This window comes from Phyllostomus hastatus, unplaced genomic scaffold (assembly GCF_019186645.2).
Source record: "Phyllostomus hastatus isolate PE091 unplaced genomic scaffold, TTU_PhHast_1.1 phas_scaffold_142, whole genome shotgun sequence".
NCBI lineage: Eukaryota > Metazoa > Chordata > Mammalia > Chiroptera > Phyllostomidae > Phyllostomus > Phyllostomus hastatus.
In genome coordinates this window covers 848,747-865,522 of record NW_025334010.1, presented here as the reverse complement: position 1 = coordinate 865,522, position 16,776 = coordinate 848,747, and the positions used below count along the sequence as shown (strand labels likewise).

Sequence of the window (16,776 nt, the reverse complement as noted above, 5' to 3'; positions counted from 1 at the left end):
CCGATAACACCAGGAAACAAAATTAACACAGACTACATAACAGTTAGGACTATGTAACTTCAAATGATATAAGCCTCATAAAGCAAAAACCATAAGCTACTTAAGGTTTATTGAAGATAAATGACAAGGAAAAACAGAAGCAGGGAGAGACATTAATTCACCCTGCTCACTCATATCAGATGGTTGAAAAAAATTAAGATGTAGAACATTAAAAGTATCATAATTAATAAAGTAGATATAATTAATATTTCACAGACTCTTAATCCTGACACAGACAATGAATTTTCTTTTCAAATACTAGAACATCCACCAAAAAGAGAGGAAAAGAAAGAAAAACAAAAGGAAAAAATGGCCATTAGTTCAAAAGTAGAACTAATACAAGCACTATTTTTAAAACACAATTAAAAATAGGAAATACTAATAAAAATACGAACAATGGAATTCCACGATGTCTTTAAAATTTAACACAATGTGTAAAAATTCTTGTGAGGCAGCAGCCTGATCAAAGAGAAAATGTATCATGTTCTTGAATAGGAAACCTGAGCATTGTTTAAGTGTTCTATTTCCCCTAAGAATTCCATCAATACAAAGCAGTCCCAAAGTAGCAACAGGATTTGTTTTTAAATTAGATAGGATGATGCCAAAATCTTAGGGAAGAGTCAAAAGCATGAATAACCAGGAAATTCTAAAAAACAAGAATTACAAGGAAGACCAACCTTTTTGCATTTTTGTAACAGGGTGCAGCCAAGAGGGGGGGCCCAAATAGGGATTTGAAATGGGGTCCAGAACTCAAGGTGTTCAGGAAATATTAGGATGTCCTCACCTTCCCCCCACAGATGTGGGTTGGGGGAAGGGACACATGGAGCAGGGCCATTGAGAGCTGTTTTGCATAGCAACAGCTTTGCAGCTAACCTCTGGCGTGCTCATTTAACATATCTATAACCTTTTACTGGTTGCATAGATACGTTAAATAGCTGTGGCCAAGCTCTGAGCCAGGGGAGTAGAAGTAACTTCCTCACCAAGATGTAACTGTGGGGGGCAGGTCCCCTGAGTTACAGCACCTGCCTGCATGAGAATTTGGAGAAGATTGGCTCCATGACATGGGGCCATGCCTGCCCAGACTCATGATGGCAGCCCAGTGAAGTTGGAAGGATATGGAGGGCTAGCAAGTGTAGCCGATGGTGGGAGGAGTCAGAAATGGGGCTGCAGAGGAAGATTGGCTCAGAGATTTAAACCCAGATGCAGAGGCTTTTGTGCAGGGGAGAGCCACTGGGTCTTTAGCAGAGTGGGGTCTCCCGCAGCCCTGTGAGAGAGAATCACCATGTGGCTTTAGCAGAGAACTGCCACTCGGCTTTGGCAGAGTGGCGACCCCCCTCCTTGCAGCCTTTGAGGAGGGAGAACCACAAGGCTTTGCCAGAGTGGGGACCCCCGCAGCTTTAGAAGGGGAACCACCACCCGGCTCGATCAGAGATCTCAGCGACACAGCTGATGGTGCCGGGAACCGAGGGAGGCCTACCAGCTGAGACGGATTACTGAGAAGAACCGGGGGCTGCCTGAGCCACCAACTTCTATTTTTTTTCCTGAGTTACAGTACCCCAGACTGGGCAAAGGGGGAAGGAAGGGCTGTGTATGTCTGTGGGTGTTTTAAGGGACTTTGGGATTTTGGTGAAGACATTAGGTCACTACTTTAAATTTGTGTAGTATTAAATAAACATTTCCTTTCCTTTTCACGAATCTCTGGCATTGAGAGACGTCTTTCCTCTGGTGGCGGACATAACGAACCTGGGGGTTCCTTTCGGGTAATAGTACATTGCCCTTGGTCCCTCTTTGTTCTGTAACAGTTTCAAATTCCATAAAATTTTAGTAATTAAATAGTGTGTTGCTGGTGCATAACTAGAGAGATACACAGATCAGAATAAAAAGAACTGTAAATAAACAAATGTATATTGGAATTCTGTTTATGATGAAAATGGATCTCAAATCAGTGGCGCAGAAATGGATTACACAATAAATGTACTGGGACCACTAAATGTACTGGGAAAACAGAACGTACAGCTCTCACGTCATAGAGATGTTGTCTGCCACATAACCCAATCCATCCCCAAAACACAGGGAAGCAAGGTTCCCTTTTTCACTACTCTTATAATTTTAAGCCAGTGACAAGAGTATCTTATAATACTCCTGAATTTTAAACCCTGTAAATGCATGATGGTTTTTAAAAAATAAAATGACAAGACCTTTACTACATTGTTTTGAAATCGTGTATTTTCCTGATTATAAAGCTAACATATGTTATAGAAATGTGAATAGGAAACACTCAAGACAAACAAAAAACCCAATCAATGCCAGTAAGAAACAAGCAGCCTCATTACGTTCTCTTTTATGCTTCTATTTGATTTTATTACACTGATTTAAATCACATGTAATATTCAATAATGAATGATTTAGGTGTAATACTTAAAATTGTTTTTACTGATTGATTTCAGAGAGAGGGGGGAAGAGAGTGAGTGTGTGCAAGCTCACGTTAGCAAGAGAGAGAGGGAGGGGAGAGGGAGAGAAACAAACACTGATGTGTTGTTCCACTCATGTATGCGCTCATTGGTTGCTTCTTCTGTGTGCCCTGACCGGGGATCGAACCAGCAAGCTTGGTGTATTGGGATAACGCTCTAACCAGCTGAGCTACCTAGCCAGGGCTGGCATAATATTTTTTAACTACATTTTTTGCACCAGTTTTATTCTAACTCTTATGTAGGCCTTTGACATCAGTGTTGGTCATCGGAGCTACTTTTTAAGTCATCTTACACAATTTTCAAAAACATGCCATTTTCACTTTCCTTTAAGTTATTTGAAGTACACTTTTGGAACTAATGTATTATCCTTTAATGAATCCCATTCTAAGCAACAGGGGCTTGGTCATATAATATGGGAGTATTTGTCTTTTTTCTTCATATACATTTATAGTTTTTAATCTAACCACTATTCCTTAAAATAATTTAAATTACAAGCTTCAAGATATTACCTTTGAGTATATTCACCACACTGACTCAATTTAGTGATTCAGGTTTATGGTTTATGCTTTACCTTCTCACACCAAATTGACTGAAATCGCTTTGAAATATTGTATTTGTGTCAGCACTCATTTCATTTTAAGGAGTCAACGCAGTCTTATGTCATCTTATTCTTATGGCCATTGTCCCCTAAATGTGTCTTTGTTCTGACCTTCCCGTTGCATTAGCTGCCTAATCCTACCCAGCTTTGAGGATTCAACACAAATTCCACCTCCACTAAAAACTGCACTTTTTATTCACTGAACTCTTAGCACATTTTTAATCTTATGAATATATAGAAGTTTTATATATATAGTTTATCTAGCAGATTTTACTAATATTAAATATGTCTAGTATTTTATTGTCACCCTTTACAAATCAACGTCTTCTGTCCCCACGTTGGAGGTAGGGTATGTGAGTTTATGGGCCATGTTTTATAACGCTTAGCACTTAACAGTTTACTCCATATAATAGGTGCTCTGTCTTATGCACACATGGAGAAACTCCTTAAAGTATCAAACCCACAGTTTATTCATTTGTATAATGAAGACTTGTAGACCCGAATATTTTCAAGGCCTGTCTCAGACTACTTCCCCAACGCCAATTTAATTGTTGAAGCATTACTCGTGTTTCCCACTAGATGGTGCCAACACCAAATAAACTCTGCTTGAGAAAACTATGTTCTCTCATGTGTTGTAAAAATGAATAACCAGAAAAGGTAGCGTGTTTTGTACAAAAGTTATAATTTGTGAAATAAAATAGAGAGAATCATTGATTTTTCTCTACTCTTTAACTGGAGATATATTTGGTAATAAATAATTTAATGAATATCCCCCCAAAACATTATTTGGAGTAATGTTTATAAAATCAATCCAAAATACATTATTTAACAAATATTCCCTGAGTGCCTACTCTGTCCACAACAATATGAGAGTATTTGAGGCTACACAAAGACAAATCATACACGGATGCTCTTAGAAGGAAAATGAGACACATGCATTTTTAAAACCATAACACAAGTGAAAAATGGGAACATCAGTGGGTACAGATATTACTTCAGCTGCAGAAGTCAGCATTGCTCTTCATGGGAATTGGAATATTTTCAAGGAATTTTGAATAATGGGTTCAAGTTGTTGTGTCACATGAGAAGAAAAGCATGTTGAAGCAGACACTGGAGAATACTGCACGTCAAACTAAGGTCTTTGAACTTTATTCTGTAGCTGACGGGACAAAATCAAAGACTTCCCACACAGTTTCATAATCAGAGCTGTGTTTGTAAAAATCGTGTCTGCTCTCAGAAAGGCGGCATGATCTCACTCGTAAAAGAGTCGAATGCATAGTAGCAGAGAGCAGTGTGGTGGCAGAGCAGCCAGAGGAAGGCAGAAATGGGGGAGTTGAAATGGGGGAGTTGATGGCCAAAGTGTACAAAGTTTCAATGATTAGAAAGAGAGAGAGAGGGAGGGAGGGAGAGAGGGAGAGAGAGAGAAAGAGAGAAAGAGAGAAAGAAAGAAAAGAAAGAAAGAAAGAAAGAAAGAAAGAAAGAAAGAAAGAAAGAAAGAAAGAAAGAAAGAAAGAAAGAAAGAAAGAAAGAAAGGAGAAGAGAGAAAAGAAAAGTTCAGGAGATCTACTACACAGCATAGTGCCTAGAACTGACAATACTGCATTGTATACTTGAAATTTTTTTAAATGATAGAATATGCTCAGTGCTCTTATTACAAAAATAACAATGAATAATAACAACAAAAGTAAAGAGGGCCAGGAGAAACCTTTGGGGGGTGATGGATATGCCTGTGACCTTCATGGTGGTAGTGATGGCTTCATGAGTTATATACATTAAATATGTACTGCTTTGTACGCGTCAATGATACCGCCAAACAGTGGTTTTCTAAGACAACGTCCTGCTGGAGGTGCGGCTATTCGATGAAAACGACAGGAAGGAAAGAGGGCCGCTGGTGGAAAGGATACAACAGCACGTTCCCGAGGAGGCTCTGGTGGCTTGAAGGTGAACGATGATGACGGTGAAGAAGGATTTAAGGCATCGAGGACGTCAGTGAAGAGTGGGTGCAAGGTGAGGGCAGGGCAAGGAGAACCAAGACGACTGGACAGCAGCTGGAGAAAACTGCAGTCAGTTTGCATTTTGTGTCTTACGAGGGAATGAAAACTCATTCCTTTTGAACATCTTGAGTTTTAACGACTGCCACTACTGCTTCTCTCTCAGTAGATCTTTTTTCTTTCTCTGCTCAGTGGCAGCAGCATGCCACAGATGCGCTGGTGAGTTTTCAAAAGCTCCTGGGTCTGTTGAGTGAGTGCTATGATTGTAGCACCGTCTAAAGCACGTAACTCACGGCTGGGTCTCTGTCGAGTCTGTTAGTAATAGCCACAGAAATGGGTGAGTCTTTTGGTTTCTTCACTTAAGGAACCTTTTCAAGATGTTTAGAGTATTGGAGAAACACCCTGCACAGCCCCCAGGAAACGTCTTTGTCCCTCTGTCCCTTTCCTGTTTCCTCAGAAGCACAAACTCTGCCTTAATTCAGTTCCATTTGGAGGAACGATGTTGATGAAGCTCTCACTGCACACCAGGGGCTGTGACAGACGCCAGGGGCACGAAGAAGAGTCAGATGCCTGCTCCTCCCAGCCCAGGGAAGAGACACTGGGCACCAGACGTGCCCCTGGCAGGAGTGGGAGGCCCTGGAGCCTAAGGTTCCTGGAGGAGGTGTTGCCTAAACTGAATTAGGAGAATGAAAAAATAAAATAAAGTAAAAAAAACATCTAATCACATCACTGACGACAGAGGAAGGTTTCAAGCCCAGAAACGCATCTAAACAAGACAGGGAGGCCATGTTGTACTTGAGATGTGACAGGAAGATGAAGAACGTCAAAAGCCAGCAGAGGACCAGGCGCTGCCCTGGGGAAGCAGGTGCAGAGGGGGAAACGGAGGGGGAAGTGGAGGGGGAACACGTCACCGTGCACCTATGACCAAGGGAAGGACCCCATCCTTGCAGACGATGGAGACAAAGTGTCTTAAAGACGAGTAGACGAGAGCACATTAGCATTTTAATTTAGGAAGGAATTGCTCTATCTTAGAAACAGCAATAAAACATCTATTGGACAGAAAATATGAGGTAAGTGAGAAAGGAGTCAGAGGACCGGTGGAAGAAGGCAGAGATGCAGAAAACATGCAATCCATCCACTCCGAGACAAACATTTCTTCAATTTCTAACTATGCTTGCCATTTTTTTCTCATTTGATTCTGAGTGACCCCATAGCTTCAGCACACCAAGCCTCAGTCTAAACATAAGCAGAACGCTCCAAATGGTAAACATGTTTTATGCAGAGTGATCACAGCTGCTTTGGCTGGCTCTGGGTGCTGAGCCCTGCTGTTGCCATGACAACCTTCACAGCACAAGGCCAGGTTGATGACGTTGATCTGATCCAGAAGCTTTGCCTTGCCCCTGGATGCTTCGTGATTTTTCACATCAAATAAACCCCAGCCGCCATGGGCACGCTCTGTCGAACATCAGGATCTGAAACTAGCTACGTTTCAGATTTCAATGGGGCTTGTTTCCCCTGTGTGTGTACTTGTGCGGTCACAGCCGGGACAATCCACATAGATCCTCCTGGAGCTCAGAAAATCTGACAGCGAACAAAAGGGGAAGTGTGTATATTTAACCACTGAGGGTTCTTCTGCCTTGATGCAAGGTCCTCAGGAAAACGTGAGAGCCAGCAGGGCCCGCAGAAACCTGCCTCGGTTCTCTCCAACGCTGTTGGCCTATTAAACCTTCACCTGATTAATATCTGACCCTACTTTCTCCCATGATTCTCTGAACTTACCAGTGCTTCCTCCCTCTTCCCTTCTGCTTTCATGGAAGCGCGTTTATGCTATACGTGCATGTATTTTCATGGGCTCACACTGCAGGTCATTTTCGGGATTCCTTATTGTAAACCCCATTTTCTTCCCAGTAATATTTTATGAGCCACTTCTATGCCTTTTTTTCTAGCTACACCATTTTCCTTCATGAGGACGTGCCACATTTTAATCTACCCAAGTCTGCTGTTTTGGTTTGTTTTTAATGCGGCAGTTCTATTTTTTCCATTGTTCTCTTGTAAACAACATCACAAAGAACATCCCATTAGTTACTTCCTCACGTACACATGTCCTTAGTGTATGTGTCTATATAGGGGCCATTACACTACAGGTTTCATTGTTCTCCCGGCATCATTAGCCTGCTTCCTAGACGTGCTACCCTAGTTCTCACTGTAGATTAAGATTCTACGCACAATATCTGTTCTGCTTTCAAAACTCTTGCCCCAAATAAAAATAAAATGGACTTTATCAAACACTTAATCTCTTCCAAGCAATAATCTAAGTAGTTTACCTGTATTTACTCATGCAATCTTCAAAACAATGCAGTGGGATATTAGCCTCACTTTACATAGGAGGAAACCCAGGCACAGAAAGGTTAAACTTGGCATATACTCAGCCCCAGAGTCTGTGTTTTTCAGTCACTACACTGTGACAGTCTGGCTGCTTCCTGTCCTCCAGGCTCTGTGTGACATGCTGCCGTTTCAGGCCTGGCCAGACACTGTTAGGAAGCACTCCTCAGCGACAATGAGTCCTCACCACGGTGCTTCTGCAACACCTGCCCCGCCCCACCCACTGCCCCTCCCGCTCCGCCCACTGCCGCAGTCTAGTCTCTGACAAATAAAGGATGAACATGAGCCACTATTTATCTAACCTGCTAGTAAGATTAACAGCAGGAAAACAGAAGAGATTGTTCCAACAGCATTTAGGAACAGAAATTTATATAGTCAGTCAGGAAAGGAGTACCAGGTAAGATACCAGAGTTCTATATAGACCTGGTGAACTTCTTACAGTCCAGTAAGCCATATCGACTTTGGTTCAGCCTCTACCTAGGCTGCAGAATTAGAACATCTTCCCAATGCCCCCTTGTCTCACCTCTAAGGAACTTGCCATTGGATTTAATGCCCACTAAGATACTCCAAGACAGTCTCATTTCAAGATCCTTAACTTAATCACTTTTCAGATAAGTTCCCAACCACAAGTTCCAAGTGGAGGATGTAGACACAGCCTCTGGGGAGCCACCATGCAACCCACCATACTAGGCATGTATGTATGTATGTATGCACTAGGTATGTACAAATACACTCTCTGCTCTGAGGGTGACAAGTCTGTGTGTCGTGTTATTAATGTATCCCTACCACTGAAAATGGTGCCTAATGTGTACCACATACTCAATAAATAGGAGCTGCATGAATTGGTTAATATGGTCACTCAGAAAACATACTATATGTGTAATTAACATATTTTTATTTTATTTTATTAACTTCTTTGAGCTTGGTGATAACTAAATCCTGAAGGCTTACTCTCCGGGCAGTCTGCTAAAACTACGGGAACCTATGTCACGGCTACCTAACCGGAGAAGGCTGGCTCAGACCCTCGGCCCCACGCTACGTGCCCCGCCTTGCAAGGAGCTGTCTTCCGTGAGCGCGTGCCCATCGCACCGCCTCCAGTCTTCTCTCCGTGGATTCCCCACACGGGTCTGACCCTCTGCTCTGTTTAGCCCATGGTGCAGGCATTCCTCTCACAAAGAGGCTGAGGTGACATTACTGATTCCCTTCTGCTCTTCGAAACACAATTTATTATAATTTGTGGAGAAATATTACTTTCACACACTCCCTCGCCCGGACACTTATGGGAAAGAATCAGGAGACAAACAGCCCCTAGACGTGGAGTCTCCCAGGTCACCTCTGCGGAGCTCGGTCGGTGTGGGCTGGTTGCAGACAGACCCGGGCCCTTCCCAGCTGGCTCCCCCACGCAGGCACCACCTGAGCTCCAGCCTGCTCTGACCTTGCACTAGCCCAGGTCTTGGCAACAATCGAGATGTTTTGCATCATGTCCATTGGTCCATATAACCATTACATGAGGGAGGCAGAGCACGCATTTTTATTCCCATTTTGCTTGCAAAGAATTAGTGTCTCAGCAGGTTGACATGGTTTGTCCCAGGCCACCTGATAAAAGTACATCTGGGACTGAAACTCAGATTGTGCGACAACCAGTTGGTTGTTTCTAGGCCTTATTCCTGCTGAAGATGACTTGCCTGCTTTCCATGCACGCACTGCGTAGACCTGTAGGGCTTTGCCATTATGTTTTGATTCATATGAATTGTCTCAGAAAATAATCCCTTTTCTTTATATGCATGGGTTTTAAATGGCAATGTATTCCTAACCTTTTTTAATATTTATTCTCTAAAGTGAGGTAGGCTTGCATTTTACCTTTGCTTCTTTTCTTCCCTGAGGCCTGCACTTCATATTTGTCTGTGTTTATTTTATCAACAGTCCTCCAGATGCAGTCACTGAGGACTCCAGCCACAGCCCTTGCACGATTAGTTTCCACACTCGGCCTGTGGAAGAAGCGTGTTTGCGCTCTAAGGAGATCCATGAGCTAAGAGAGGACCCGGGCTCAGAGTCAGGAGACCTGGGCTTTCGACACTGCTCCCCACTGTCTGTGCCTGGACATGGTGAACTTCCCTAAGCTTCTGTTCTGGGAGTTTATAAAATGCAGCAAAGAATCCCACCAAATGCCTCTTACTTCAAAAGAAAGAGAAAATATTTTTGAAAATATTTGTTCTTAGCTAAAAAAAAGTGGCAAATGCCAATGCCATCTTACGTTAAACTCTTCTAATGAGAGGTTTAAAATCCCACCGACAAGCGCTTGTTTTATGGGATACAGTGCAAAGCCCAGCTCCCTTGGCCATTGGCAGAAGTCTGAACCAGGAGAGGGCAGGCATATGGAGTGTTTGGGCGCGTGTGATCAGAAAGGACTAGTGTGCCCAGCAGGGTGTCAGACAAACACAGAGGGGAATCCAGACTCACTGGGGCATAGAATGAAAATCTGTCAGTTCCGAAAACAACCTCATCGCTGTGCGTGCTGTGTGTGGTGAAGGAGGGGAGAACGGAGAAGGGGAAGAAAACTGGCGAGGAGCGAGAACACCGAGTTCAGAAGAAAAGATGACTGCGGGAGGCAAGTTTCACTCCACAACAGTACATTTGATGATTTTACTTGTCATCTGTTTTGTGCTCATCCACTAGAGGATGCCAACAAACCTGTTGTGACATCTAGAAGGGAAGGGTGGAAGCCAAACACAAAGCAACTGTATAAGTGATATCAGAACACGGGATTCAATTGTATAAGGTACATGTCACGCACAGATAACAGAAAGCGCTATCGCCATTGGAAACAGGAAGGTATCTAGTATGGGGAATCAGGTGCTGACAAAACACGGTGGAAGGCCTAGCAGAGCAGTCTACACTCTCTGCCACCACGACTGACCCCCAGCTCACCATCCAGAATGAAATTGTGGGGAAGCCACGCCCCCACGCTCAGTCTGGAAGCCGGGAGCTCAGGAAGCCAGCACCAGTCTGTGGGTCTCGAAGCCCTTATACGAGCTGTATCCGCAAAAAGCTAACCCATAGGCTGCCACCTCTCTCCCCGCCTAACTCAGCTTAGTATTTACTCACAGCCTAGAAACCTCATCGTTGGGGCGCAGCCAAAGAGAATTCTCTACACAAGGGTTATTCCCACAGAGCACAGCATACATGCTCGGAGGCAGGCCTCAGGAGGTGAGCAGGAGCCTGTGGTTGCTGGGGATGTGCTGACGCCCTGTTCACAGGAGCCCCACCCAGCTGAGGCGTTAAAGGAGAAAGGACTGGGGATGGAAGGGCAGGCCGCACACCAGATCCTGTGTTTCCTTCTAATCATTTGTAAGAGACGACTCGGAGCACATGGCCAGGCAGTAGAGCAGTTTCTTCAGAGCCTCCTTGACCTCTCGGTTCCTCAGGCAATAAATGAAAGGGTTGAGAGCAGGGGTGACGATGGCATAGAAGATGGAAATAACTTTGTTCATGTTGAAGGCGTGGATGGCTCGGGGCCGGGCGTACATGAAAATCGTGGCCGAGTAGAAGACGGTGACCACCACGAGGTGGGAGGCGCACGTAGAGAAGGCTTTCTGCTTTCCCGTGGGCATGCGTAGAACAGTGGCCAGGATGCAGCCATAAGACAGGACAGTGACAGACAGGGGGAAGAGGAAGATGACCAGCGCCAGGATGAAGTCCACCAACTCGGCCAGGGACATGTCGGTGCAGGAGAGGTTGAGCACTGGAGAGATGTCACAGAAGAAGTGATTGATGACGTTGGGGCCGCAGAAGTCGAGACGAGAGATGAAGTAGATCTTGGCCAAGGAGATGCCAAAGCCTATGGCCCAGGAGGCAAGAGCCAGGCGGAAGCAGAGCCCGTGGCTCATAGCGGTGTGGTAGTGCAGTGGGCGGCAGATGGCCACGTAACGGTCATAGGCCATGGCGGCCAGCAGCACACACTCTGTGCACATGAGCGCGATGAAGAAGTAAAGCTGTATCATGCAGTGCGTGAAGGAGATGCTGCTGCGCACAGACCAGAAACTGAACAGCAACTTGGGTACGGTCACGGAGATGTACCAGGTCTCCAGGAAGGACAGGTTGGCCAGAAAGAAGTACATAGGCTTGTGCAGTGGCCGGTTCTGCTGCACCAGCAGGATGATGATGGCGTTTTCAGCCACGGTCAAAATATAGGCCACGAGGAACATCAGGAACATGGCTGCACGAGCGCCCCAGCTCCCCGGGAACCCCACCAGAATGAACTGGGTGACCCGTGTCTGGTTCTGCACTTCCATATTGGAGACACAGGGCTTAGCTCTGCTGGGGGAGAAATCACACAGTCAGGCGCCATGGTCCAGTTAGAATCTTCCATGCTTTCCCTTCTCCAACTAGCCATGACCGTAAGAGGTATCATCTAGTGAAAATATATTATAAGCTAGACCATACGCTGGGTACATTATGTACCTAATACAATTTAATTCTCACATAGCCTCTTTGCATATGTTATTACATCCACTCCAGTGATGAAGACACAGAGTCTTGGAGCGGTACGCATTAAGGAACTTACCGAGTTCCCACTGGTAGCGGGCAGGAATCACATTCACGCCTAAGTCAAAAGTCCATGTTCCGTCTAATGTCCTACATTGTCCTTCACAACCACATTAAACAGTATCGGGCCTCCATGCACATGTTCCCATCACCAGTCCCAAAGAACGTACCTGAGTTTCCTTGCCTGTCACTACTCAGAGCTCTGTAAGTTCTTCTTCACAACCCATCACCCCTCACCCACTAGCGCCCCACCTTTCCTCTCCATCTGCAGAGAGGGACTGCAGCTGTTCACGTCTGCGAGGGGCTCGTGGAACATCTGGACCACGTCTGCCCTTCATCTGCCACACGAGGTGGGGCAAGTTAGGTTTACAGCTGTTTGTATGGAAAATAATACAATAACTAATAAATAACCATACAAGAACAAACCGTTTCACGTACCCATAACTGTAAGCCTACTTCTGCCCCACCCTGTGTGACCTTGAAATATGGTTCTTTCCAAAATCCCATTTCCGCTTCTGTAAGTGGAAATATTAATATCCATTCAGCTTATGTCATTGTGGATCAAACCCAAGTGAAATCGTGTAAATGCAACTTTATATTGCATGAACGATAAATAACAATCAGGGCGAAAGGGACTCGTAGCCCAACACAGGCATTAAGAAGCTAGGTCTGGGCTGGAAGCGGGAGGAGAATAGCACTAGGCACCCGGCGGAGCAGTGAGCAGGAGACATAGGGGCTTCCCCGCAGGAAGCTTTCAGTCCTGGCAGGCGGGGCCAGAGTCCCTGGGTGGAGATTTTTTTCAAATAAGCAAACAAAGACAGAAATACACAGTGAAATATGAGACATTTTCTATGAAGGTTGAAAAACAGAAAATGATACTAGTGCGATCAGCAAAGGCCTCTAACCAATGAGGCCGTGGCATTGGGCAGGGAAGGGTACCAGGTTCCTCGACCTTGGGAGAGTTGAGCTGGGCTGAGCTGAGTTGAGCTGGGCTGGGCTGGGCTGGGCTGGGCTGGGCTGGACTGGGCTGGGCGGGGCTGGGCTGGGCGGGGCTGAGAGGCACAGTTTGACAGGCCCCCGCCAGCATGTGCACGGCGCCCTGGGTCAAAATGAGGGATCTGAAAAGGGTTTTCACACAATGCGAGGCAAGTGAGGGATGGAAGCTGAAGAGGGGCACGGTAAGATTCATGCTCTGGAGAGACGGCTCTGTCATCGCAAAAGACTCCATGGAAGCAAGAGTGGGAGGTCATGACACTGGCTGGAGGCTAATCAGAGGAGGTGACAGTGACCTTGACCACTAGCGTGGTTTCAGAGAGGTGGGTGGATTTAAGGTATGTATTAGGAGAATCTCTCACAGTAATCAATGAGTGGAATATGGAAGTAAAGGAAAAAGAGAAATCAAACAGGAATCTCATGCATGTGCTTATGACACAGCTATGATGCCATGTGCTAATAGGGGGGAAACTTGGGAGGTTTCCAGGCATTTCCCTTATAGCTGAGGACATGGCAAAGGGCAGGAATTTGGGAGAGTTACAGTTCGATTAGTTTTGACATGAAGCCTAAGCAATCAGTCCAGAAAATTCTCCAACATTAAGGTATTGATTACTTACTCAGGGCTGGGAAGTTTGCCAAGTACCTTTCACACAATATCCCACTAACCCCACAAAACACTACTAATGAGGAATTGTTGCCCCGATTTCACAGAAGACTCTGTGATTTAGATTGCATTTCTGAGGGAGAGAGTGGTGAGATCAGAATTACAACAAAGCTGAGATCTGTCTGTCTGGGCAAGCACACCCTTAACTACCGGGACGCCGCGTGAGGGTGCCAGGTGGCAGGCCTGGGACTCACCACCTTTTTATACACTTAAAATTTCTGACTATTTTAGGAAATATTATCTAATCCTATTGAAATTTCATCTTAGGCACATACTATTATAGATAATCCCAAGTTAACTTGGGATCATGTATAAATTTATGTATACTTATATATATTTATTCATACATCTATTTATGTGTTACATATAAATTTATTATGTTATATATTATATTATAGTATACATATACTATATATTATGTAAATATATAATGTACATTTATAAATATATCAGTGCATATTTATAAATACATATTTAAAATATATTTTAATATATAAGCATATAAACATTTATTCATATAATATAGTATAGTTTAATTATATATTATATTATGTTTATATAATATAACTTGTTTATATAGTATATTTATATATTTACATATTGATTTATATAGTATAATTTGATGCATATTCATTATATTTATCTAATTATATATTAATAAATTTATGTAAAATATTTAATTTAGTCATAGATATATAAAATGTATCTTTATATAAGTATATATCTTTATATTAACATAATATCTTTTCATGGATGTACATAAAATATATAACTTTATATAAATATATAAAATATATTATATATATAAAGTGTTTAGTTAGTCAAAAAGTTCATTTAGTTATTTTCCATAAAATAAAAGACACCTTTTTAATTTTCACCAATAACATTATTGTTTTATTTTTCAAGTGTGTGGTCTATCTCCTGCTATTCACTTCTAGTGGGTAGAGGCCAGGGGTGCTGCCAGTGCCTAACACAGCCCCACAGCAAAGAGTTATTTAGCCAAATAGTACCAAGACACTTTGCAAACCACTTTTGACATATTTGACCGGTCAAAGCTCTTTCTCCATACACAGCACAAGTCTTTTTTTGCATTTCAGTTGCATTTTTACCTTTCTTCAAATAATAAAGTATAATACACCAAAAATGTCACATACTTCCTTCCATCTTCAATATCAAAATGGCTGCACAAAAATTCACCAATTTTGATACATTTTTTTAAAAATGCATGCTGATATGACAGCTGTCACAATACAATCTAAGAAAATTCTATCGAATGAAGTGAAAGACAACTAAGCACTACTAGAGCCATTGTACAGAAAAGATAAAAAGAACTTTTTGGCCAACCTAAAATATGTAACAGAGATACATAGTCCATCAGACAGGCAAAACAGAAATGAGCATATAGAAATGCTTGGTAAATGTATCAGAGACAAGACAAGCATTGGATCAAGTCTTGAAATATAAATAAATGGGAGGACAAGGCATTGCAGGCATATGAATAGAGCTATGCAACAGCCTGGCGTTTTCAGGAAGCGTCTCAGTATGGCCTGATTGCTGTGTGAGTGGGCAAAGTAGGAATGGACGAAAGAGTGAAAAGGGACAGAGAGAGAGCGAGAGTGAGAGAGAGAGAGACTGTAACTAGTGTCAATGGCTACATCATGGAGACTTTTGTATGCAATACTAAGGCATTTAAGAATTACTCCATAGTAGCCCTGGCTGGTGTGGCTCAGTGGATTGAGCCTGGGCTGTGAACCAAAGGGTCACTGGTTCAATTCCCAGTCAGGGCACAAGCCTCGGTTGCAGACCAGGTCCCCAGTAGGGGACGTGTCAAAGGCAACCATGCACTGATGTTTCTGTCCCTCCTTTCTGCTTCCCTTCCCCTCTCTCTAAAAATAAATAAATAAATTTTTTTAAAAAGAATTACTTTATAGTATAGACAACAAGTAAGAACTGGATTTTTTTCACCAGACTCTAACATCCTCATATTTCGCCCTGGCTTTTGGTGTTGGGGATGGATCAGGATGGGTCACAACTGCCAGACCAGACACTGAGGGGCTGAGAGACCCTCAGAGCAGACTCCTAAAGATACACACAAACAGTGTGGGTTAAAGAGGCATAGGTGGATGTACCTGTTCAGAAATTACACCAGTAACTTTGCACTCCTAAAGGAAGCTTAATAAAATAACATTTCCCTCATCCTCACTAAATGAAGAATGCCCAGCACTAATTATTGCATACTAACAGGAGGAACTGACCATATTTATTGTCAGTGTATTATTTTTACTGTAAAATGTGTTCACCGTTCCACTCATCATAGTTTCTACTCTGCTACAATGTGTACTTAAACTTGTTTCCATCCCAAGCAGATTTTTATCATTGATCCAGAATGAAATATCTTAGCTCCTTCTCTCCATTCTTATGCCAGTTGTGTATGCACCTCCCTTAATTTTGTCTGGGTTGTGCATGAGCGCAGGTTTCAAGTAATTTAAATTTGGGGAAAGTATCACCTTCGTCCCTGCCAAGGCAGCAACAGTCTCTGTGACCACAAACACAAGTGATTTACCAGGAAGACACAGCAGCAGGCAGGACAGGATGCCAGAGGGCATGGGAAGAGCTGCCAGCTGGGATCAGAATCTGGGGCACTTATTTCTGACCCACCACCAAGAGATGCCCCTCCAGGGTATAGGGGAGTCTGTTCCCTCCACTCACTACACACCAGGCTGCAACAAATATTCAAAAGACAAGACTCTCAGCTGACTGCTGGGAACTGAGTTTGGGTGGAAGAAGGGTGTGTGGCAATAAGATTAAATACTTGGGATTTAAATGCTGCTGAGCCACAGAGCTGCCTGCGTTAATGAGTTGTTAAAAAGTAATTCTCTGGGAGGGGACACTTACCTATGCCCAGCAGCCTCTGGTGGCGTAGAATGTGAGAAATTCTTCAGTGATTCTAAAATAGGAAGAAGCAGAAAAGAAAGAGTCAGGTATTGAACAGATGTGAGGAATCCACTCTCTACACCTAGCAGTGAGGGGGCACAGGTTACCCAGCTGCTGCCAAATGGACAGCCAGGGCTGGGTGAGAGGGGAGCCCAGGGT

At 43.6% G+C, this 16,776-nt stretch overlaps 1 protein-coding gene across 1 annotated transcript; it reads right to left on the bottom strand.

Annotated features, from left to right (window-relative positions):
* Positions 1-10,819: 10,819 nt before the first annotated feature.
* On the bottom strand, positions 10,820-11,773 carry LOC123830950 (olfactory receptor 6B1). Its single transcript, XM_045857574.1, has one exon. The coding sequence runs from the start codon at positions 11,771-11,773 to the stop codon at positions 10,820-10,822; it is 954 nt and encodes a 317-aa protein (XP_045713530.1).
* Positions 11,774-16,776: the final 5,003 nt, after the last annotated feature.